Genomic DNA, 23,497 nt, shown 5'->3' on the forward strand with positions numbered 1-23,497 from the left:
AAACATCTTTCATTACTAATGATAATATAGTTTGTCCTTTTTTGCTGCATGAACCTGATGATCCATTTTAGATCGAATCCATCAGAGTCTAATCTGAACACGTGCTTTAATAGAAGATATTAGACATGTAGAGAATCTTTATTTTTTTTATTTTATTTATTTTTTTTTTTACAAAGCAGTTAAAAGCTCAGTATCACACATTTACTTACATTTAAATAGAATCCTATAAATAGTGCAGAATATTGATATTAATTATTCTTCTAACCACTATGACCCTAACGGTTATATAAAGCACTTTGATGATGAATAAAATAATAAATGAACGTATCTAGAGTAATCTTTATTCTTTTACAATTGCTAAGAAGACAGTATAGATGTCATTACATTTATTTCAAATGTCTGAGCCCCTTATATCACACTAGAAGGTCATTTACATTAATTCCTTTAATAAAAGTATCACATTTAAGGAATGAGGATATTTCTAAAGAGCTCCTTCGTGACCCTGACAGTCCTCAGACATAATCCCATAGTCTTCAGCACAAAACAAGTGTATTACCTGTGTCTCTTATTACCTGTGTGACAGACCTGTACATTTCATGGTACACATTCTATGAAGAAAGGTACACAGTTCACTGAAGGAATCACAGTTTAAATAAAACATAAACATCATAAATTATTCGTAGATTCCTTGCTGTCATTTCTGCTACGGATCTACAGAATAAAAATTCACCATATAAGCTTACATGGAAAACTCCAGCAATAAGACGGTTGATAAGGCACTAATGATATAAACAGGCTTAAGCTCAATCATTGGTCGTCTCAATCGTTTGCTTTGTATATTCATGTCAGTCTGCACACTGGCAGCTGGGTTCCATCTCAGTGGAGCTTAGACTCCTACATGCCTATGCTTATATTAAGAAGTCAAGTATAACCTCAACTATGACCTTGGTGTGTGTGCTCATTAAGAATATCTTTAGTGTAACCGGAGATCTGTGTGTATGTGTGTGTGTGTTCACAGCTTTGCATAACCACACATAATGACCCTGTTTATGTCCACACATGCTGGGTGTAAATTATTCATCTCCATTTTGCCTGAATGTCTGGGATTAACCTTACATCCTGACATGACAAGCAAGATATCAACAATATAGACTTTACAAGACAGCGGCATGGTGTTGGAACTGACGAACCGCAAATTAATTGTATATCAACTAGATGATATATGTTTGTTTTCTTGTGGTATTGTTAAAGATACCAAAAAAATTATACATTTTTGTCACTGACTGTAATCTGTCCATTAATCCATCCATCCATCCATCCATCCATCCATCCATCCATCCATCCATCTATCCATCCATCCATCCATCCATCCATTTATTTTCTGTAAAGCTTACCTTACACAGGGTTGCAGGAAACTGTAGACAATCCCAGGGGAGTCAAGGCACAAGGCTGGGGACAATTCTGGAAGGGGTGCCAACTCATCACAGGGCACAAGCTCACACACACACACACACACACACACACACACACACACACACACACACACACTACACACTACACACACTTTAGAGATGCCAATCAGCCTACATCACAATTCTTTAGACTGGCAGAGGCAACCGAATAGCCCGAATGGAAATCCCTGAAATACAGGGAAAAAATTCAGACTCCACAGACACAGGGCTGAGGCAGAAATAAAACCCCCAACCCTGGAGGTACTAACATATAAGCCACCATGTCCCCCTGTGATTTGTAAATTATTGTATTTCTAATGCCGTCAGTATATCGTACAATTCCACTTCAGGAAATACGAAATTGATCCGATACAAGAATTTAGCTGCGATTTAATATTGTTATTTATGGATGCTTCATGTCTCTACTGGAAAAATACATCTAGTGTTTTTGGATACTGTAAAAGGTCAAGGCATTTGACTTGAGTTCCCTCAAGTCAAAGCAATCAAAGCATGTTCCCTGGGCAGAACAGCTCTATTCAGTTGCTAATTGCTTTCTTAATAGTTATGACCAAATGAGGATATCCACCACTCCTATAAAACAGCTTCTCCAGAGAGGTCCATCACATCAGCGATCGCTCCTCACTGTATCCTGCCCTGGTAAGTAAACATCCACCATACCTGTATCTTAAAGCCACTTTCTCTTACCTGCTATTTGCACTACAGTCCAACAGTTTTCTCTCTCTAATTGTTTTCTGTTATGTGCAACTTATACATCTCAATATATATTATTTCATTAACCAAGGTATTATACAGTAAGTACATGTAATGTTCTATTACACTCTAGAAACTCTATAACTCTATTACAGTATATTTATTTTTAATTTTTATTTAACTTACAATTTACAAATGGGTCACAGTTTAATACGTTTTGCATAAAACTTCATCTATTTCTTCATCATCTCTGATACAGCTGTGTGAGTGATATCTGGTCTGACTGGCTGGTGTGGGTGTGGGAGGAATTGAACAATCATGCCCGGTGCCTACAAAGGTGAGTGTGGGGACGACGTGGACCCCATGCCATTCCTGGCTCCTGTGGAGAAAGAAAAGTTGGAGGCCATGAGCAGGTCCTACGACATTAAGAAGTCATGCTGGGTCAGGGACGATAAAGAAGGCTTCATTGCCGGAGAGATTCAAGCCGAGGACGATGGCAAAGTCACAGTGAAGTCGGCCAAGAACGCGGTACTTGTTCGTTATGGTCTCTGTTGTACTTGATTTTGATACTTATGCATTTGAATGCTTCTCTATATTTAATGTCTAGTCTTTATTTATTCTACTCTTTAGACACTCACAGTAAGGAAGGATGATATACAACAAATGAACCCACCAAAGTTTTATCAGGCTAGCGACATGGCTAATCTGACCTTCCTGAATGAAGCCAGTGTGTTAGAGAACCTTCGTTCACGCTACACACATATGAGAATCTACGTAAGTCTATTGCATGTTCTCGAATAAGCAAAACCGAACTTGTTAAACTGTTTCAAATATTTATTACTAAGCAAAACCAAACCTGTTGCATTTTGCAGACCTACTCCGGGCTCTTCTGTGTAACCGTGAACCCGTACAAATGGCTTCCGATCTACGGAGCAAAAGTTGCTCACATGTATAAGGGCAAGAAGCGCAGTGAAGTTCCTCCTCACCTTTTCTCCATCTCTGATAATGCATATCATGACATGATGATGGGTAAGCTGGAAAAAAAAACACACACGCTTTTTTCACATTATATTTGTGTTTGCATAGAAATACACCGTAAATCTGAAACTTTTTTATTTCAGAGCAAGAAAACCAGTCATTGCTTATCACGTAAGTTTTTTTTTTAAATAATAGGTTTTTCTCTTTTTTACCAGAGGCTTAAAAAAGCCTGTTTGTTATGTCCATGTTCAACATTGAATGTCTTTGTCATGCCACACTCTGCAGAGGTGGTTATTACCCAGTCTACTAGGGGCAATATATTCATAGAAATAATAAAAAAAGAAATTAGACCCATTTCTGCTCTCTGAGATGCCCCAAGTGTTTTCATCACCCACTAAAAGTCTGTGTAATGTTTTCCAACAAAGGGGAAATCACACACCACACTGAAAGCCAACAGAGTCCAGACTCGTTTTAGATCAGACTTGTGGCCAGAAAATAATTCATTTGCTTAAAACAAATTGAAAATGCCCCGATAAGTCAATTTCCACTCCCTGGCAGAACAAAACTGGTAAAAAAAAAAAAAAAAAAAAAAAAGATTAACAGATATGCCTATTTTTATAAGGTGGTATTTTAATATATATATTTTTATATATAGTGATAAAACCTGAAAAGATGTTTATTTCTTACTTGAAAAAACAAACCTCACTGCTCACAGCGGAGAATCTGGGGCTGGCAAGACTGAGAACACCAAAAAGGTCATCCAGTATTTTGCCAACGTGGGTGGCACTGGAGGGAAGCTGGCTCCAGATTCCAAGGCAAGCGACCGTGATTGATGTTCTCCTGTGTAATGTAATCCTCTTTGCTCACATTCAGCTCATGTGTATAACGATGGAGATTGATATTGATGGTGAAAACGTCCTCTCACAGGGCTCCCTGGAGGATCAAATCATCCAGGCTAACCCGGTCTTGGAGGCTTTCGGCAATGCCAAAACCATTAGGAACAACAATTCCTCTCGTTTTGTGAGAAACTTTTCTCTTCTTTTTTTTTTTTTTTTTAACGTACCAGTTCCAAAAAATACAAAATGAGCTATAAAGTACAGGGACATCGCATAGCATTAATAATAGGAATAACTCATATAATATTTCTTTCAGGGGAAATTTATCCGTATTCACTTCGGACCAACAGCTAAGCTGGCTGGTGCTGACATTGAGAGCTGTAAGTGTTTAAAATGTACTGAACACTTCATATAATTTTGAGCTTAAAATTTGTTCTAAAAAGACAACATGCTTGTACTTGAAGATCTTCTGGAGAAATCCCGGGTCATTTCTCAGCAAGCAGCGGAACGCAGCTATCACATCTTTTACCAGCTTCTATCTGGGAAGAAGCCAGAACTGATGGGTGTGTTATTTATTTATTTGTTTGTTTGATTGTTTGTTTGTTTATTTATTTATTTATTGGAGACATGCTCATTAATTAAATTATATACTGTACAATCATCTGTAAGTTAATACATAAAATGCAAGCTATTTACAACTACACTATTTGTCCAAATGTATGTGAACACCTGAACATCACACTCATGTGTCCATATGAAAATAATGTATATTAACATCAAGTTTATCCAGACGTTTCTGTTATAATGAGCTCCACTCTTCTCTTTTCTTCTGTGAAGACTTTCCACTAGATGTTGGAGCGAGTCTGTGTGGATTTGTGTTCATTCAGCTACAAGAGCATTAGTGAGATCAGACACTGATGGTGTAAGAGTGAGGAGGTCTGGGGTTCAGTCAGTGTTCAGTGGGGTTGAGTCAGAGTCAGGGCTCAGTGCAGGACACTCGAGATCTTCTACTCCGACCTTCTCACACCGTGTCTTCATGGAGCTCTGTGCTTTGTGTACAGGTTCATTGTCATGATGGAACAGTGTCTGAGATCCAGTGAAGGCAAATTTTTAAAGCTACAGAATACAGAGATTCTATTGTGTGCTTAAATACCATCCAGGGTGCTTTGTGCCGAGGATAAAATGGTTACTGAAGATTAGTATTGAAATCATGCACATTTTGAACACATGCCTAGGAATAGTAGATGTAGGTGTTTCTGGGGTAGATTTGTGTCCTGGTATCTTTATGTTTATTAAAGCTAGCACTCTGCACTGTATTCTTATAGTTTCATTTCTTATAGTTTCATACAGAAAGAAAACAACAAACATGTGTAACGTTTTGTTTATTAACATTTGTTGTTTTTCAGAGGATCTCCTTTTGGCCCCCGATCCAAAGCAATACGCTTGGATCTGCCAGGGAGTCACAGTTGTGGATAACATGGACGATGGTGAAGAACTGATGCTGACTGATGTAAGTCCAATGAATGGCCAATAAGGATTTAGACTTTTCATTATGAAAAGTAATGTGGTACGTTTCTGATTTCTGTTTTCTTTACAGATGGCATTCGATGTTCTCGGTTTTACCGCTGAGGAGAAAATGAGCATCTACAAACTAACTGCCGGCATAATGCACTTCGGTAACATGAAATTCAAGCAAAAACTACGAGAGGAACAAGCTGACGTTGACACCACCGAGGGTACGCATGTGCCATCGAGTTAAAGATGCGGCTCGACTCTTGTGTGGGGTAAAAAAGAGGGAGCATATTACTCCTATTTTACGCTCACTACATTGGTTGCCCGTTTGTTTTAGAGTGGATTTTAAAATTTTGCTCCTCGTTAATAAATCTCGGAATGGTTTGACCCCCCCTTATCTCAGTGAGTTACTGACAGAGTATCAACCTAATAGATCCCTTCGGTCTTCCAACCAGGATCTATTGTTTACTCCAAAGTCGAGGCTTAAGTGCAGGGGAGATCGTGCTTTTTGTATTGCTGCCCCCAGGCTCTGGAACGCCTTGCCACTGTCCATTAGACAAGCCTCGTCTATACATAATTTTAAGTCCAGGCTTTATTTTCAAAAGCATATGGCTGATGGGATGTTTGTATGATTTTTTGTTTGTTTGTTGGGTGTTTTTGTCTGTTCTTAATGGCCTAATGGAAAGCACATTGGTCGACGGGTTGAAATTATTCGTGCTATATAAATAAATTGTCATTGTCATTGTCATTAAAGCACATAAAGCTATAAAGCTGATCAAGAACTAGCTGTAAAGATGATGATGATGATGATAATGCTTTGTATTTAGTGGCTGACAAAGTCGCCCACCTCATGGGAATCAACTCCGGAGACTTGCAGAAAGGGATCACCAGACCTCGTGTTAAAGTCGGGAACGAGTTTGTGACCAAAGGTCAGAACCAGGAGCAGTGCGTCTACTCCATCGGTGCTTTGGCTAAAGCCATCTACGACAGAATGTTCAAGTGGATGGTGTTCAGGATTAATAAAACATTGGACACTAAGATGCAGCGGCAGTTCTTCATCGGTGTTCTAGACATTGCTGGCTTTGAAATCTTTGAGGTAATTATTCTATAAACATTTTCTAAGCAGTACATCTAAAAAAAGAGATCTCCACTGTTCATTTTTTTGTCCCTTACAGTTTAACAGCTTTGAGCAGCTGTGTATCAACTTCACAAATGAAAAGCTGCAACAGTTTTTCAACCACCACATGTTCGTCCTGGAACAGGAAGAATACAAGAAAGAGGGGATAGACTGGGTTTTTATAGATTTCGGGCTTGACCTCCAGGCCTGTATTGATTTGCTGGAAAAGGTTACCAAGCTTTTCATTTCTTTTACTAATCATAAGATTCACCAGGATCCACCAATTTCTTGCCAATTACTGTATATTCTGTATTTCAGCCGATGGGTATTTTTTCCATCCTTGAAGAGCAGTGTGTCTTCCCCAAGGCCACCGATGCCACTTTCAAGGCTTCCTTGTATGACAATCATCTGGGCAAGTCTTCAAACTTCCTGAAACCAAAAAGCACTAAGAAAGGTCCAGAAATGCACTTTGAGCTAGTTCATTACGCTGGAACTGTGAGTCAACTTCAGCTTATATTCCTCTTTAGAAAGTCAGCTTTAGGTTCTATTCATATTCATCAAGGTTTGAATCCATTTTCTAGGTGGGATACAATATTTCAGGCTGGTTGGAAAAGAATAAGGACCCATTGAATGAGACGGTGGTTAGTCTGTACCAGAAGTCCTCCATGTCACTCCTAGCGCAACTCTTTAAAGAAGAAGAAGCTTCTGCAGGAGCCAAGAAACAGAAAAAGGGGTTTTCCTTCCTGACTGTATCTGCTTTCTACAGGGTACCAAAAGATATCTGTATTTTTTAAATGACATGATTTTTTTTTTGTCTGTTTTGAATTTTAATTTCTGTCCTTTAATGTGCTTCTCATCAAAAGGAGCAGCTGAGTAAACTGATGAGTACGCTACGGAGCACGGCACCCCATTTTGTCCGCTGCATTGTACCCAATGAATTCAAACAATCTGGTAAAATTAAAGCTGTCCGAATTGTTAGGGGCTTTGAGTTTTAAGTGATAACATCTTGTCAAACGAGATCACGTAATACACATGATGTACTACTAAAAATATGACGTGGTTGTAGCATGCTTATGAAAGTCCTTGTGTTTGACCAGGTGTTTGCGATGCAAAGTTAGTCCTGGATCAGCTGGCTTGTAACGGCGTACTGGAGGGAATCCGCATTTGCAGAAAAGGCTTTCCTAATAGACTGCAGTACCCTGAATTTAAACAAAGGTACGTACTGGACACTGACAAAATATGGCCAAAGTTTGTAGCCCATCACACCCGTTTGTGTTTGTTGAACATCTCACTAAATCTCTTTTTGCTTTATAATGAGCTCCATTCTTCACTTCTGGGGAGACTTACCACTAGATGTTGGAGTGTCTGCGTGGATTTGTGTTCATTCAGCTACAAGAGCATTAGTGAGATCAGACACTGATGGTGTAAGAGTGAGGAGGTCTGGGGTTCAGTTCATCCCAAAGGCTCAAGAAAGAATCACATATAGGTGTGATGGTCATGTCCAAACTTTGGCTATACTGAACAGTATAGGGTATATTATCTACAGTCTATTTCTTCGTCCTTGCTCTCTGTGTTCCTGGGATAGACTCTGGATCCATGTGGACTCTTAGTGAAGTTGTTGAATTACAATCCAAAACAAGTTAATTGTATTTAATCATTCTTGTCCAGTGTGCTCTGATTTTCAGGTTTGGCTTCATTCAAGAATTAACTGTTCTGTTCGATAGGTATTACATCCTGAACCCCAACATCATCCCAAAGGGATTTGTTGACAATAAAAAGGCTTCTGAGTTGATTTTAGGTTCAATTGGTTTGGACATAATGGAGTACAAGATCGGACACACTAAGGTATGCTCCTAGAACCTCAGTACATCGGATGTATAAATATCTTACTGCAGAATGTAATAATGGTTTTATATTGCAGGTATTCTTCCGAGCCGGAGTCCTGGCTAAGCTTGAGGACATGCGAGATGAGCGGTTGGCCAAGATCATGACCATGCTGCAGGCGCGCCTATGGGGCATGCTCATGAGAATTGAGTTTAAGAAGATGCTTGAGAGAAGGTGTGTCAGAAAGATACCTTCCTCTTCTGCTTTATTGGCCTTTTATGCAACTTACATAGGGCAAAGTACACTTTTTGTGTCTTACTGTTTTTCAGAATTGCTCTCATTGCCATCCAGCGAAACGTGAAGAAATTCCTTCAGCTCAGATTCTGGGGCTGGTGGAAACTCTACACAACGGTGAGGTTAAAAGATGAGATAAGATATACTTTTATTCGTCCCACAATGGGGAAATTTCTCTGTTACAGCAGAAAAAATATATTTAAAAAAAAATCTATTTTTTTTGACATCCCATTGACCAATAATGAGCTTTTGTTTTTAGGTTAAGCCTTTGCTCCATGTAGCTCGCCAGGAGGAGGAATTAAAGGCCAAGGAGGAAGAGCTGCGAGTAGCACTTGAAAAGACAGCGGAAATGGTGGAGAAGATCAAAGAGATGGATGAAAAGCTAGTCACTCTTTCCAAAGAAAAGAGCGAATTGGCCTTAGCCCTAGCATCTGTAAGTGAGGGGGAAGAATATATAAATATATTATATATAAATATATTTATATTTCTTTATTTTTGTCATTATTTTATAGGAACAAGACACCATAGCAGATGCTGAGGAGCGCTGTAACCAGCTGATGAGACAGAAGATGAACATGGAAGAACAGATACAGGATTTCAAAGAGAGGCTGGAGGAGGAGGAGAGTGCCGCTACAGCACTGAGTGCTTACAAGCGAAAACTGGAGGCTGAGCTGATGGACCTGAAGAGGGATCTGGAAAGCTTGGAATCAACTCTGGCAAAGTCAGAGAAAGAAAAACAGGTGAAACCCAAGTGTACATTTTCCAAATCTATTGCAAAAACAGCATTAGGTATAGGGTATTATTCATACAGATATACTGTAGCACACTAACTGAGAGGGATAAAGACAAAACAGAGAAACACATGAATGATTATGAGTTCTAACATTACAGGGTCTGGACATCAAAGTGCGCACGCTGACAGCAGATCTAAATCAACGAGATGACACAATTGCTCGGTTTCAGAAAGAAAGAAAGGCCATGGAGGAGCTGCAACAGGTTAGACTCAGCCACACTGCTCACAGTTCAACTGTTTTCTATAATAGCCGTATTACTTACACGTCCGCATGCACATTCCGTCCTCAGAAAACTCTGGATGACCTACAGGCAGAGGAAGATAAAGTAAACCACCTCACCAAAACCAACAGCAAGCTTACCACTCAAGTGCACGAGGTGAGCTTCAGGGCTCGGAAAATAGCAAGGCGCAAATAACCATCTAGAGCTCTGTGTAACCATGTGGATCTGTTTCTGTAGTTGGAAGATGACTGGGAGCAGGAGAAGAAAATCCGTGGGGAGGTGGAAAAGGCCAGACGCAAAGCAGAATCTGACTTAAAGATGACCGTTGACAATCTTAACGAGATGGAAAGGGCTAAAATTGACCTGGAGGAAGTTGTTAAAAAGTATAGACATATTTAATATACAGTACAAAGCAAGTCAGGTACTGTAGAAGAAGTGTACTGAAAATAATGTATCATCATTTTCAGGAAAGACCTGGAAATTAATCACGTTAATGCCAAACTTGAAGATGAGCAATCTCTCAGCTCTACTCTGCACAGGAAGCTCAAAGAGCACCAGGTTTATTAAAAAAAATAATCTCTTAATTTCTGACATTTTCACTGCAAAACAAAAAATAAGTGACTGCTATTCCCTTGAAATTCCACTAATGTGTTTTCCGGGCCTCCAGGCCCGCATTGAGGAGCTCGAAGAGGAACTGGAGGCAGAAAGGGCAATCAGAGCTAAGGTATTTCACTCTACTCATCCCACTTCCTCAGTGTGTTTTCCATGCTGTGTGTTTTCTAGTTTAACTGACTTTTCTGTTCTAAGGTTGAGAAGCAGAGAGCAGATTTGGCCCGGGATCTTGAGGATCTTGGAGACCGATTAGAAGAAGCAGGAGGTGCCACTGTCACACAGGTCTGCTCCAGCGACACCAGTGCAGCTACACATTACAACTTTCACACTGCAGTGTATAAACAAGGGTCTGGGAAAACTTATCAGAGAACATTCCTGGGAAACATTAAGTGCAGTTTTAAGATATTTCAGTTCAGCAAAGTTTGTAGTTTTTGTAATTATGTATAGTCGTATATAGGAACATGGAGTACATACAGTATAGGACAATTTGATATACAGTTCATTAAACAAAACAGCTGACCGTGTTGCCAACATTGAGGTATACAAGGTCATATTTGTATTTGTAGCATCGTTAGATGTAATCATTAATGAAAAATGGCCAAGGAATTTTTTTTTCTTGCTTCTTTTTTTTTTTTTTTAACTTGACATCCAAACGACGATCTGAATGATCTGAACAATAAAAAACTCAACATAAATACTAATTGACATTACAATACTAGCTGGCATTTGCTTTTCTGTGTATATTCGGTGTAAATATACACAAAAATCCTTTTTTTAAATTATTATTATTATTTGACATTATTTACTGTACATAGATAGGAGGTTAGAGCTGTGCATTGGTTCTCTGTACAATATCAGCAAACTCAACGCACTGTGCTTTAACGAGCTGCAGATCAGAAGCTGGAGTGTTTAAATCACAGTACTGATGTGGTTGGGTTTCTGAGTAAGACCCCAAACCTTCTCCTTAGTCAAATCCTGCATTAGCTAAATGAGCAAATGTCCTGGATTACAGTATATGATATACAGACTTGGACAATGTACAGTATATTACAGGGGTGATCTGTAAAGATATTATAGTATTAAACTGTAAATATACGAGTCATAAAAATAGATACTGCAAATTTAAAGTACTTTACATGCAATTTTCAGTAAAATTGTCAAATTGTCAGTAGATTTTAGAGTGCAAATATTCATCTTGCCAAAGAAATATTAATTTGAAAAACATGCGAGTCGTTTTACAGAGAATCGTTTTAATTAGATTTTTTTTTCTGCGATATATTTTGTTTCTTATAATATTGTTCAAACATTGTTAATGTAATGCAGCATAAGCCACTTTCCTCTTCGGAACATTTGTGTTATTTAATATTATTCTTAATATAAGAGCATATTAAATATACTTTATTAAGAATAGGTGTAAATGTAAATGTTTAATTATTTTCTGTTAAACATGCAGTCGCTGATTGTGAAAAGACACGTTTTTGCATCTTTTTTTTATTCTAAATCGTTCTATTTAGATTTTAATAGCATTCCTCTTTCAAATATAAGGCACATTAACTATTACTATTAACAACTAATAATAACTAACTTAAATGTAACCTCACACAAATCCAGAAAACATATTTGGGCATGTACACGGATAGATTGAGCAGAATAAGAAGCGTGAAGCGGAACTCCTGAAGCTCCGCAGAGAGTTAGAGGAAGCGGCTCTCCAGGCTGAAGCCACTGCCTCAGCCCAGAGGAAGAAGCACACGGACGCCACGGCCGAGCTGGCCGAGCAGGTAGAGAATCTGCAGAGAGTCCGCATCAAGCTGGAGAAGGACAAGCAGGTCATGAAGGCGGAGATTGATGACCTGAACAGTACTGTAGAGACAATCCAGAAAGCTAAGGTAAAAGATGAGTAACTCCTGACAATCAAAATAACAAGCCTTGTTATTGCAACATCGATCAATGCACTCGAATTTGATTTGAGAGCTCGACTTAAGTCTTATGAGTCTTATTCACGTAGCTGAACACGGAGGTCCATGTCCGGAAGTTAGAGGACACCCTGGCAGAGACTAATTCCAGACTGGTGGAGATGGAGAAGTCACACATGGAGGTCAACGCCACCAAAATACGACTGTCAGGTAAAGAACACTTAACCCTATTTACCATTAGACTGGCTTATTGACTTATGGGACATTTTCAATATTTTCTCTATAAACAAATGAATGATTTTATGACCACAAGTCTGACATAAAATGGTTTTCAGTGTCAGACGGGTGTTTTTCCCTCTGTTGATGACCCTACACAGAATTTTAGTGAATGAAGATAAATTTTAGAGGCTTATGAACAAACACTCGGGGCATCTCAGAGTAAAAATGGGTTTGATATCAACATTTACTTTTAAGATCATGAAGAACTGTCACAAATTCCATTTTTGGAGTATGCTGACACAGCACAGTAAAATTATGACGTTGCACCGATTTTCCCTCAGCTGAGAATAGCGATCTGAGCCGTGATCTGGGAGAGGCGCAAAGCAAACTGAACCAGATCACACGGATCAAGGCTTCACTGACCACCCAGAACGATGAGCTGAAGAGACAAGTGGACGAAGAGTCAAAGGTGAAATCAGTCTGGAGACTTTAATTTGCTGATTTCTGGGTTGAGGTCTTCTTTGTGTGAGTGGAAAATGAACCCTAGTTCATCCTCCTGTAGGCTCGGAGTACAGCTGTCGTCGGACTGGCTAATGCTCGCCACGACCTGGACCTCCTGAAGGAGCAGCTGGATGAGGAGCAAGAGGTTAAGGTTGAAATGCAGCGCCTGATCTCCAAGCTCAACTCTGAAGTGACGACCTGGAGGACCAAGTACGAGACGGACGCCATTCACAAAACCGATGAGCTTGAGGAGACCAAGTAAGCATCCCGATGAATAATGTGTCAGATACAGGAGACGTTTGGACAATAATTTTAAAAAGAACATATTTTTTCGTATGTAGGCGCAAGCTGACTGTTCGGCTTCAGGAGGCAGAGGAAGCCACAGAGGCAGCACAAGCACGTGCAGCTAGCCTGGAAAAGGTCAAGCAAAGGCTTCAGGGAGAAGTGGAGGATCTGACTATCGACCTAGAAAAGGTTTTCACTGACTCACTCTCTTTCACTCACAGTACCATTAGACATATATTTACTATTCCAGGCTTGTAGGAAATCCTTTCACCTGTGAAACATTTAAATAGCACTGCCTTCCTCATATCGTGTTGACTTTGGGACATTAACCCGATAGAATTGCCTTTTTTCTCTCTTCGCTGTAGTCCAACGCTGCTGCAGCTGCACTTGATAAGAAGCAGCGCACATTTGACAAGATGATTGCGGAGTGGAGCCAGAAGTGCGAAGAGCTGCAACTCGAGCTGGAGAGTTCCCAAAAGGAATGTCGCTCGTACATGACAGAGGTCTACAAGCTCAAGACGGCCTATGAGGAATCACTGGACCACCTGGAAACCGTCAAGAAAGACAACAGGACTCTCTCTGGTAAGCCGCATGCTAAAAATGGTCCCGTGTTCGCTAATCTAACCTAAGTATGTGCTTTTTTTCTTAAAGTATGGATAATATGATGTAAGTGGACACCATTGAACATGCACTATGCAGTATGATATTTTAATATCTTGATTTGCTTTGACCTCCAAGATGAGATCCGAGATCTCATAGAGCAGCTGGGTGAAGGTGGGAAAAGTGTTCATGAGCTGCAGAAAGCTAAGAAGAAGCTGGAGGTTGAGAGGGATGAGCTACAGCTGGCTCTAGACGAGGCAGAAACCTCTCTCGAGGTATAAGGATTTGTTCAACACTTAAACCACAACTATATGTATTAAATATGATGTCGGTGGCTTTATCCCAAGATCGAGATGAGGTAATGACTCTTGATAGTCTCTTGAGAGCAGTGTGTTCTGTCTGTTCATTAAGGTTGAGGAAGGCAAGGTGGTCCGGGTCCAGCTGGAGTTGGCTCAGGTCAAAGCAGACATTAATCGGAGAATTCATGAGAAAGAAGAAGAGTTTGAAATCACAAGGTTACGCTCGACTTACTGTAGAGAGAAGTAAAATAAAGTCCTGCAGAGATGTTCACTGGATGTTTTTGTTGTCTTTAGGAAAAACCACCAGCGTGCAGTGGAGTCTCTGCAGGCGAACCTAGAGGCAGAGGCTAAAGGTCGTGCAGAGGCTTTGAGACTGAAGAAGAAAATGGAGTCAGACCTAAACGAGATGGAGATCCAGCTCGATCATGCCAATAAGAACAACAGTGAACTCGTCAAAACCCTCAAAAGACTGCAACAGCAGATCAAAGTAAGACTCATACAACCTCAGGGTGAAGTTTGGTGAAGTATTTCATTATTATATCTGCATTTGGCAGACAAATTTATTCAGAGCGACTTACTGTACATTTATCTCATTTATACAACTGAGCTAAGGTTGAGAGTTAAGGGCCTTGTTAAAAAGTGCATCAGAGGCAGCTCGTTGATCATGGGATTCGAACTCACAACCTTTAATGAAAATCTTAAGCAATGAGCTATCAATTTCTATTAAACAAACAATCAAGAATAAGTTATACTGAGCCAACTTCGATGATTGATGGGACCCTGAGATTCCTGCTCTGTCTGTCCACATGGTAGGATATGCAGGTGCAGATGGATGAAGATGCACGAGTGCACGATGAGCTGAGGGAGCAGTACAACCTGCAAGAGCGCCGACTCTGCTTAATGCAGACGGAGATCGAGGAAGTGCGCAGTGGCCTGGAGGCTTCTGAACGCTCCAGAAAACTCCTCGAGCAAGAACTGGTGGATGTAACTGAGCACCACAATGAGCTCAGTGTGCAGGTATTGGACACAAACCCACTACAACAGCAAAATCTTCATTAAACATCAAATCTGAAACATTAAGGGTTAAAATAAAGATATGGTTTAATGTAATAACACATATTGCTGTTCATGTTCATGCAGACACATCATGATTTCTTAGCAATTATGATGAAATCCAGCATACGTTCTTATAGAATCTATTTTTCCTCCTATTTTACAGCACCAAGCTTTAAATGTCATGAAGCGTAAACTAGAAGCAGACGTTACTCGCCTATCCAGCGAGAACGAAGAGCTCATCAGCGAGTTTCGTGCTGCTGATGAAAGAGCCAAGAAGGCCATCACAGATGTTAGTTTGGCTCTTACTCCACCAAAACATTTTGCATTTATTCAATTAGCAGTGATTAAAAACATTTTTCTTGCCTTTTTTAAAAACATCTTTTTCCCAGGCAACTCGCATGGCTGAGGAACTGCGTCAGGAGCAAGACCATTGTATGCATCTGGAGAAGATAAAGAAGAACAACGAGCTGATGATCAAAGATCTGCAGCTCAAAGTGGAAGAGGCAGAGGAGCTTGCACTGAAGGCTGGCAAACGGACCATCCAAAAGCTGGAAGCTAAGGTGAGACAAATAGCACCAAATATCTCGAAATATACAACCAAAGTTTTGTGGACACCTGACCTTCACACTCATATGTAGTTCTTCCCTAAACTGCTGCCACAATTGTGTACTATGTCTCTGTATGCTGTAGCTTTAAAATTCCTCTTCACTGGAACTCAGACACTGTTCCATCATGACAATGAACCTGTACACAAAGCACAGAGCTCCATGAAGACACGGTGTGAGAAGGTTGGAGTGGAAGAACTTGAGTGTTCTGTACTGAGCCCTGACTCTGACTCAACCCCACTGAAAACCTTTGGGATGAACTGGAAAACCGACTGAACCCCAGACCTTCTCACTCTCACAATCCAACATCTAGTGGAAGGTTAAGAGTAAGAAGTGAAGATTATTATAACAGCAAAGGGAATTAAATCTGGAAAGAGATGTTCAACAAGCACAGATGGGTGTGACGGTTAAACGTATTACTACAAAGTGAACCCCTTCATATAATTTATAGGTGTCCTACAGATATATACACATAGCGTTTTGCAGTTGTTGAGGCCAAAAATTGTAAAATCTTTTTGTAAATCACAAAATCATGAAATCTTGGAGGCTGTATATAGTTAATGTAGTGTCGAAATCAATACTGGTTTTTATTGCATGCAGGCCAAGGAACTGGAGAGTGAGCTGGATGCAGAGCAGAAGCGTCACGTCGAGACGGTTAAAGCACTGCGTAAAAACGAGCGGCGCCTTAAAGAACTGACCTTCCAGTCAGAGGAAGATCAGAAAACTAATCAGCGCATGCAGGAGCTTGTGGAGAAACTACAGAACAAACTGAAGTCTTACAAGAGGCAGATCGAGGAGGCTGTAAGTTCCATTGTGCATTTCTAGTCTCAACTTTAATGCATCTGCTTTGCATCTTGTAGATATATATTAATAAGAAACAGCTTTATAAATGAATGCGAAACAGCTTACATTTCTTTCTGCACTTAAATGATTGTTATCTTGTGTGGCTACAGGAAGAACAAGCTAATACAAGCTTGTCCAAGTACAGGAAGACCATGCATGAGCTTGATGATGCTGAGGAAAGAGCTGGGATGGCAGAGATGGCGCTGAACAAGCTCCGCACTAGGAACCGCGCCTCAGTGAGCAAGGGCTTTACGAATGTCGAGATTGTACAGGTCACTAAAACATCTAAGAATTCCTCAGAGGAGTAAGAGGCTTAACCCATCCAGGAGGTCAGTGCCGCAATTGCAACGTATTTTTTATTGAAAGTTACATACGAAATTGTAACGCTAAACAGATTGAAAACAAACATTTCTCTTTCTACCCATTCCTAGAGTAACGAACAAACCAACACTCATTCCCTATGTGAAGGATTTCTAATCAGAAGGTTAGGTTGAAGAGGACTGAAGAGAATACGGTCTGAAAAATGAACTGTAAAAGTGTTAGAGTCTAATTGCAGTTCTGCTTGTTCTGCATGTGTTAAGTATAAAAAAAAATCTGTGTTTGAACAAGTTGAACCTAAATCACAGAAAATGTCCTTCAGTAACGGAACGATTGGGTGAAGCTGCACTCTCATATCAATGATGGAGAGTTCACCTATGTCCGTCACTTTCCTGTCATGAGCTCATATTTGTCTTAGTAAGTCTCAATAAACTTAGTGAAGCAAATCTTATTGTGTCTACTACTGTATGATCGAATTCTCTTAGTGTGAACATAAGACTATAATATGGTTGTTTATAAGACTATGATAAGGTTAATATTCCTCAAAAAGGAACTGATTAACAAATTTCGGGCTTATTTAGTGATATATAATGTGGCAACATTTGGTAACGTCACTAACAGTTTATTATGTCTGAAAGGTATTTTTTTTTACACATCTGACTACACTGGGACTGAATTTCATCTTCAAAATTTGTCTTAATAATGTTGAAAACAATTCCATAGAAAAAAAAAGGCTAGCAAAGCAAAAGACACGTTTAAGAAAAGGCAGCCCTTTAAATTCACACCGACACAGACATATAAATCACAATATTTCCAGATGCAAATTTCAGGCAATAAAAATCAAACTGATGCAAATTAGCTCTTTATCTGTTCAAACTAATTTCCTGCCAATTACAACGCACAAGGTTTATCACCTGTCACATTTTGGACAACATGGCCATTAAATACACCTGTGTCGTGACAAGTAACTCTTAATTTGTTTTAGAGTTTGTAGGTGTTTAAGTACAAGCAGAACAAGTGGCCCGAAATGAACTGAACTGAAATTAAATTGAATAAAATTTTACACTCCATCAAAACTCAATACTTGGTGAACATAGCTTGGTCGCTTTTTTTTTTTTTATTAATAAATAATTTGCTTTAAATGTCTTACCAAAGTTTAGTTCACTAAAGCTGGCTGGAATCATGTTTACGGTAATGCTTGCTCAGCTACATTTTGTACGTTGGATTGGGTTTAAATAGTAAACTGACATCTCTACCACGTTTGTGATCTCTGTGACTTTAAGCATTGATTTGTTTGTTGGTGCCTTAAAACCCTGATATTTTGGGATTTTTATGCACGACGGCTTATAGAGTTTAAACCGATTGGTGTATGTTTTGTGGACTTAAAGGTGTTGTTGATGTGAGAGGTCACTGGGTTCATTTTACTTGACTAAACCTCCCCAGTCACCAGATCTGAATCCGGTAGAGAATCCACCTTTGGGACATGATAGAATGGCGGCATCTCAAAGGGACGTAACCCGAGGCAAACACCTGACGTTGGTATAAAAGCAAAAACAAGGCTTTTTAGTGCCATGAAACAGTGTTGGTGGCCATTTGGATTTGTGCAGCTGAATATTACACCATAAACCATAAACTTTGAGTTGGTTCACTCAACAATACTGGGATGTTGTTTAGTGTCCACAGTATGTTTAAAAGTGGGCTTTTTTCCCCATCTGCAAAACTTAGGTAGGTTTGGTTGCCTCCTCATGGTTAATGATGCTCCTGTTTTGTGGTACTCCTTGGGACCTGTGCGTACGCATGCGCAGTGATGCACCGCTGCCATTTCCTGGATTCCTGACAGGGAGCTAAACTCCATAGAGCGAGCAGTCGGAGTGAATTCGTGTCGACTGGCCAGAGTCCGCGAATTCAAGTCCGTCCACAACGACAAAAAGAAGCGAAAAGCAGTGAGGCATCTTGCGGATATTTTCCAACACAGAACCAGCTGTTCAGGTGTAAGTGTGTTTTATTGTGGAGCAGTGAAGTTGAGGCCTTATCGTGTCTCTCACAGAGCCGGTCTTCCTTCCTCATTAACACAGTCTATTAATCAATATTCTATGGGTTGTTTTTAACCGATATTTAATATAATATTTAATAATATATTTAATAATTTTATATATATATATATTCCTTTTTATTTTAAGAAATTAGCTAGATTAGCTTTAGCATTACCTTGGCTAAGGTATAGCTTGACTCCGTTAGCTCTTAGCCTGTTCGCTTGACACAGCTAGCTCTTAAACCTGATAGCTTGTTAGCCTGACGCCGCTAGCTCTTTAGCCTGTTAGCTTGTTAGCCTGTTAGCCTGTTAGCTTGACTCCGCTAGCGCTTTAGCTTGTTAGCCTGTTAGCTTGACGCCGCTAGCGCTTTAGCCTGTTAGCATGTTAGCCCGTTTGCTAGCAGATATGCTACCCGAACTAGCTGTACTAGCGGCACATAAGCTAACCGGCTAAACTACAACATCATCATCACAATCTGAGGCAGTTCCACGCCCTGAAACCGACAGTAGGCCATTAACAGAAAGTCTTGTTCTGCAGGTTAAATCAGTAAAGCTCTGGGAAACCTGCTAGTCTTGCTAGTTTTTGGACACTATTTTTCATGAATAATCTGTAGCCTAACATTAAGGCTAAATATGTTGTCTTTATTTGATCTGTTGTCTCTGTTTAGCTGATTAGCCTATTACATGTCATTATGTTTGTTTGAATTATTATTATTATTATTTTTATTATTATTACTTTGCAGAGCTACAGAAGAAGAAAATGTCACTCCATCAGTTTCTCTTGGAGCCCATCACATGCCATGCATGGAACAGGGACAGGACTCGTAAGCAACATCTTCATTCATCTCAAGGTTTTAAACCAGTTTTCACTCCAACAAGTGACTGAATTTCTTGTGGGTTTCCTTCTTCTCCTAGAAATCGCTATCAGTCCAAACAACCATGAGGTCCATATATACAAGAAGAGTGGGAATCAGTGGGTGAAAGCCCATGAACTAAAAGAACACAATGGGCACATTACAGGTAATCTTGAGTATCAGACAAATGTAATTAATAATGATATGATGACATTTGTATTGTTATATGGTCTAATCTATATTCAACATGTGTTAAGGCATTGATTGGGCTCCTAAAAGTGATCGGATTGTAACCTGCGGAGCGGATCGTAACGCTTACGTGTGGAGCCAGAAGGACGGTGTGTGGAAACCCACTCTCGTCATCCTCAGGATCAATCGTGCCGCCACGTTTGTCAAGTGGTCTCCTCTGGAGAACAAGTTTGCGGTGGGCAGCGGCGCTCGCCTCATATCTGTTTGCTATTTTGAGTCTGAAAATGACTGGTGAGTTTGATGCGATTGCTGGGAGAAAATACTTCTAGCGGTAGATCTAGGTGAAGCCTCGCTAACTCCTGCTTGTGTGTGTCTTTCATTTTTAAGGTGGGTGAGCAAACATATCAAGAAACCGATCCGCTCCACTGTCCTCAGTCTGGACTGGCATCCAAACAATGTGCTTCTGGCAGCTGGGTCATGCGACTTTAAATGCAGGTAAATGGCGCTTGAATGTCTTTCAAGTAATGAGCAAACCTTTCTTCAGAAGACTGTTGCTATTCCACTTTCTCTAGATAATAGAATGTTTTTTTGTGTGTTTTTCTTTTCTTAAATAAAATGAGTATTTAATTTTTTGGAAAGAAAGAATATGCTATATGCTTGTATATGCAGATATCATGATGCACTCAACATATGGCAGTTATATAGTTTCAAATACACTTGACTTTTTCCGCACATACGTGAATTTTACACAAAAGATTATTACTTTATTAATGATGGAGTAAAACTAAAACGATTAGCGATTTCCTGCACAGTGGCATTATACACTGATTCTCTTTGGAACTTTGTTAGTGTCATGACTGTTGTCATTATCCAGGTCTCAAATAACACTGAGCTGGGAAATCCAAAAGAACACTAAACAAAACTGAAGTTTCTTTGGTCTAACAGGAAATCGATCAGTATTAGAACAGTATATGTGTATGATTGTTTATTTAGTTCTGGGCACTGTCACGTTGTATATTATTTTAATTATTAACGTTACTTTAATTACTGAGGAAACAAAATGACCACATGGAGATCTTGTATATGTGTACACACATCTAACAAGCTAGAATAAATCGGAGCTGTTAGTTCAATAGACCGGATAATTGAGGTGTGTGCGCGCATGTGTCTCCATCTAACAACCAGCTCTTTTTCCAAGGGTGTTTTCTGCATACATCAAGGAAGTGGACGAGAAGCCAGCTCCAACTCCATGGGGATCCAAGATGCCGTTTGGCCAAGTGATGGCAGAGTTTGGTGGAGCAGGCAGCGGAGGATGGGTCCACAGTGTCTGTTTCTCTGCCAGTGGAAATCGACTGGCCTGGGTCAGCCATGACAGCACTGTGAATGTGGTGGATCCCACAAAAAGCTTAACGTAAGCAGCCGATCTGACCTGTTTAATGGCGATCACTATAATTAACATCTATTGACTGCACATGAATGATCCTGATTATTATGGTTCTTTTGTTTTACAGACCAAGCTCGTTGAAGACCGAGTTCCTTGCCCTTTTGAGTGTGACCTTTGTGTCTGAGAACAACATTGTAGCAGCGGTAAGAGCGCCACACTCGGTGCTGATGCTGTCATATAAGAGATACCGAACTTGAGCGTATTCTGAATTTGTAACCTTCCTTTTTATATTTTTCTTCTAAAGGGTCATGATTGCTGCCCAATGCTGTTCACTTTTGATGATGGTGGAAACTTGACCTTCATGTCCAAGTTGGATATTCCAAAGCAGAGCATCCAACGCAACATCTCTGCCATGGAGCGCTTCCGCAACATGGACAAAAGAGCCACTACTGAGGACCGCAATAGCACTCTGGAGACCCTTCACCAGAACAGCATCACGTAAGTATCAGGCTCTCATCTCAAAGCAGTCAGAGTTTTTTTTGTTTTCCAGGTTGTGAGTGATCTAACAAACCTTTTTATAGCATCATATTTTTAAAATATTGTCTTCCTAAAGCTATGATCATGTAGTTCTGTGTAAAATACCTGGACAATTAAAAAAAAACATGGTAGAAACGGCATTTAAAAAGTGTGACATATCTACCTGAGTGACATCTAGACCATCACTAGGTTTCTGAATATAATGTCCTGTCGTTGCTCACTGAAAGTGTCTCTGAAGACTGGTACAAAACCAAACTAGGAAAATCTATTGGGCTGTATATGACATTAGAACATAAGCCTGTTCAGCACATCTAAGCTTTATTGATTAGTGAAATAAACATTGTTTTAGATTCAGTTTTGTTTCTAATGTAACATGATGCCTTTTTTATTTTGTAGCCAAGTGTCTATATATGAAGGAGACAAAAGAGATTGTCGCAAATTCTGCACTACAGGAATCGATGGAGCGATGACCATATGGGACTTTAAGGTGTGTGTGTGTGTTTTCCCTTTGTGGAACATGAGTTTGAGCATCAGTACATCTAATGCTCACCCTGTAGGAGCGTTCAGTCTTCAGTAATGCTGCTTGTACATCTGCAACATACAGGACTTTGTCTCAAAAGAGCTCCGTCATCTGTTGCCCAACAAACAAGTCTAGAGAGCAAAACTGGGTGGGAGGGGCATACACTCTCTCTCTGTCTCTCTCTCTCGCTCCTGTCAATCAGAGCAGCACTAGCTGGTCACTGTTGTGTTTGAGCTCATGTGTGAGTATAGTGTGAAAGAGTATAGTGATATCTGTGAATGGGTTACACTGCCCTGTGATGCTGCATATGCATCACACCCCCTATTTTGTAGCTGCCGTTTGATATGGAAGAGCAGGTTGCTAGGTAGGAAATGTCAGGTAACCAAATGGGGAAATTAGGGGCTCAGTTCACCTTCAAAATGAACCATTTATACAACGAACAATAAAAAAACCCCCTTCAGACTGATTTGACATGCTAGATTGTTTTCTGTACTGTATTATGGGACACGTATCCCACACAATGCTATAATATACAGAGATGATGCAAGGTCTCTAATATATTATACTTTTTCTTTTTGTTTCTCCTCAGACCTTAGAGTCTTCTATCCAAGGCCTGCGGATCATGTAAAATAAGTCGCTCTGATCTAGGATGACGCAGCACAAGCGACGACGGCTTGAACACTAACAAGGAGAGCTCCGATAACACTTCTGAAAGATTTTAACTGAGGGGGAAAAAAAAAGCACTGACCAGTTTGTGAGCTGACGTGACACTCTTAAAAATGGGGGGGGAATGAAAAATGGCAAAAGGGTCTTTGATTTTCTTTCTTTTTTTCTTTCTTTCTTTTTTATTCTATGCCAAAGCTGGTGCTCCAGCAATGTGTCATTTGATCATTGGGACTCCGAACCTTTAGGGGAACCGGAGGGGAGTTAAATTAAAAGGATAATTTTATGTAAATGGTCTGTTAGAAATAAAAGAAATATACTACACACTAT

At 39.9% G+C, this 23,497-nt stretch overlaps 2 protein-coding genes across 2 annotated transcripts; both read left to right on the top strand.

The window, feature by feature from the left end:
- Positions 1–2,249: 2,249 nt before the first annotated feature.
- Positions 2,250–17,382, top strand: LOC113650802 (myosin-16-like). Its single transcript, XM_047808209.1, has 41 exons — positions 2,250–2,690; positions 2,793–2,936; positions 3,035–3,191; positions 3,284–3,311; positions 3,856–3,940; positions 4,068–4,160; positions 4,293–4,356; positions 4,441–4,541; positions 5,385–5,486; positions 5,574–5,712; positions 6,316–6,584; positions 6,664–6,834; positions 6,924–7,100; positions 7,187–7,372; positions 7,469–7,556; positions 7,703–7,820; positions 8,330–8,450; positions 8,527–8,663; positions 8,759–8,840; positions 8,983–9,156; positions 9,236–9,463; positions 9,615–9,893; positions 9,975–10,120; positions 10,205–10,295; positions 10,405–10,461; positions 10,545–10,631; positions 11,990–12,235; positions 12,355–12,472; positions 12,823–12,950; positions 13,044–13,240; positions 13,324–13,456; positions 13,633–13,849; positions 14,006–14,142; positions 14,279–14,382; positions 14,461–14,653; positions 14,980–15,183; positions 15,386–15,511; positions 15,612–15,782; positions 16,428–16,628; positions 16,781–16,999; positions 17,102–17,382. Exons 1-40 carry the CDS (start codon positions 2,481–2,483, stop codon positions 16,976–16,978), a joined length of 5,907 nt encoding a protein of 1,968 aa, XP_047664165.1. The 5' UTR covers positions 2,250–2,480; the 3' UTR covers positions 16,979–16,999; positions 17,102–17,382.
- A 1,407-nt stretch (positions 17,383–18,789) lies between these two features.
- arpc1a (actin related protein 2/3 complex, subunit 1A) lies at positions 18,790–23,496 on the top strand. Its single transcript, XM_027159222.2, has 10 exons — positions 18,790–18,979; positions 19,764–19,844; positions 19,936–20,040; positions 20,132–20,354; positions 20,451–20,558; positions 21,262–21,474; positions 21,575–21,650; positions 21,752–21,945; positions 22,381–22,471; positions 23,094–23,496. Exons 2-10 carry the CDS (start codon positions 19,781–19,783, stop codon positions 23,130–23,132), a joined length of 1,113 nt encoding a protein of 370 aa, XP_027015023.1. The 5' UTR covers positions 18,790–18,979; positions 19,764–19,780; the 3' UTR covers positions 23,133–23,496.
- The last annotated feature ends 1 nt before the right edge of the window (position 23,497 follows it).

The sequence above is a fragment of the Tachysurus fulvidraco genome, chromosome 24, assembly GCF_022655615.1.
Source record: "Tachysurus fulvidraco isolate hzauxx_2018 chromosome 24, HZAU_PFXX_2.0, whole genome shotgun sequence".
Lineage (NCBI taxonomy): Eukaryota > Metazoa > Chordata > Actinopteri > Siluriformes > Bagridae > Tachysurus > Tachysurus fulvidraco.

Excerpts from the sequence above, each read along its gene's own strand:
- LOC113650802 (XM_047808209.1), top strand. The coding sequence starts at position 2,481 with ATGCCCGGTGCCTACAAAGGTGAGTGTGGGGACGACGTGGACCCCATG. Across the intron at positions 4,161-4,292 it reads ACAACAATTCCTCTCGTTTT|GGGAAATTTATCCGTATTCA; the intron begins GTGAGAAACTTT and ends TATTTCTTTCAG. Across the intron at positions 14,143-14,278 it reads AGGCAGAAACCTCTCTCGAG|GTTGAGGAAGGCAAGGTGGT; the intron begins GTATAAGGATTT and ends CTGTTCATTAAG.
- arpc1a (XM_027159222.2), top strand. The coding sequence starts at position 19,781 with ATGTCACTCCATCAGTTTCTCTTGGAGCCCATCACATGCCATGCATGG. Across the intron at positions 20,041-20,131 it reads ACACAATGGGCACATTACAG|GCATTGATTGGGCTCCTAAA; the intron begins GTAATCTTGAGT and ends ACATGTGTTAAG. Across the intron at positions 20,559-21,261 it reads TCATGCGACTTTAAATGCAG|GGTGTTTTCTGCATACATCA; the intron begins GTAAATGGCGCT and ends TCTTTTTCCAAG.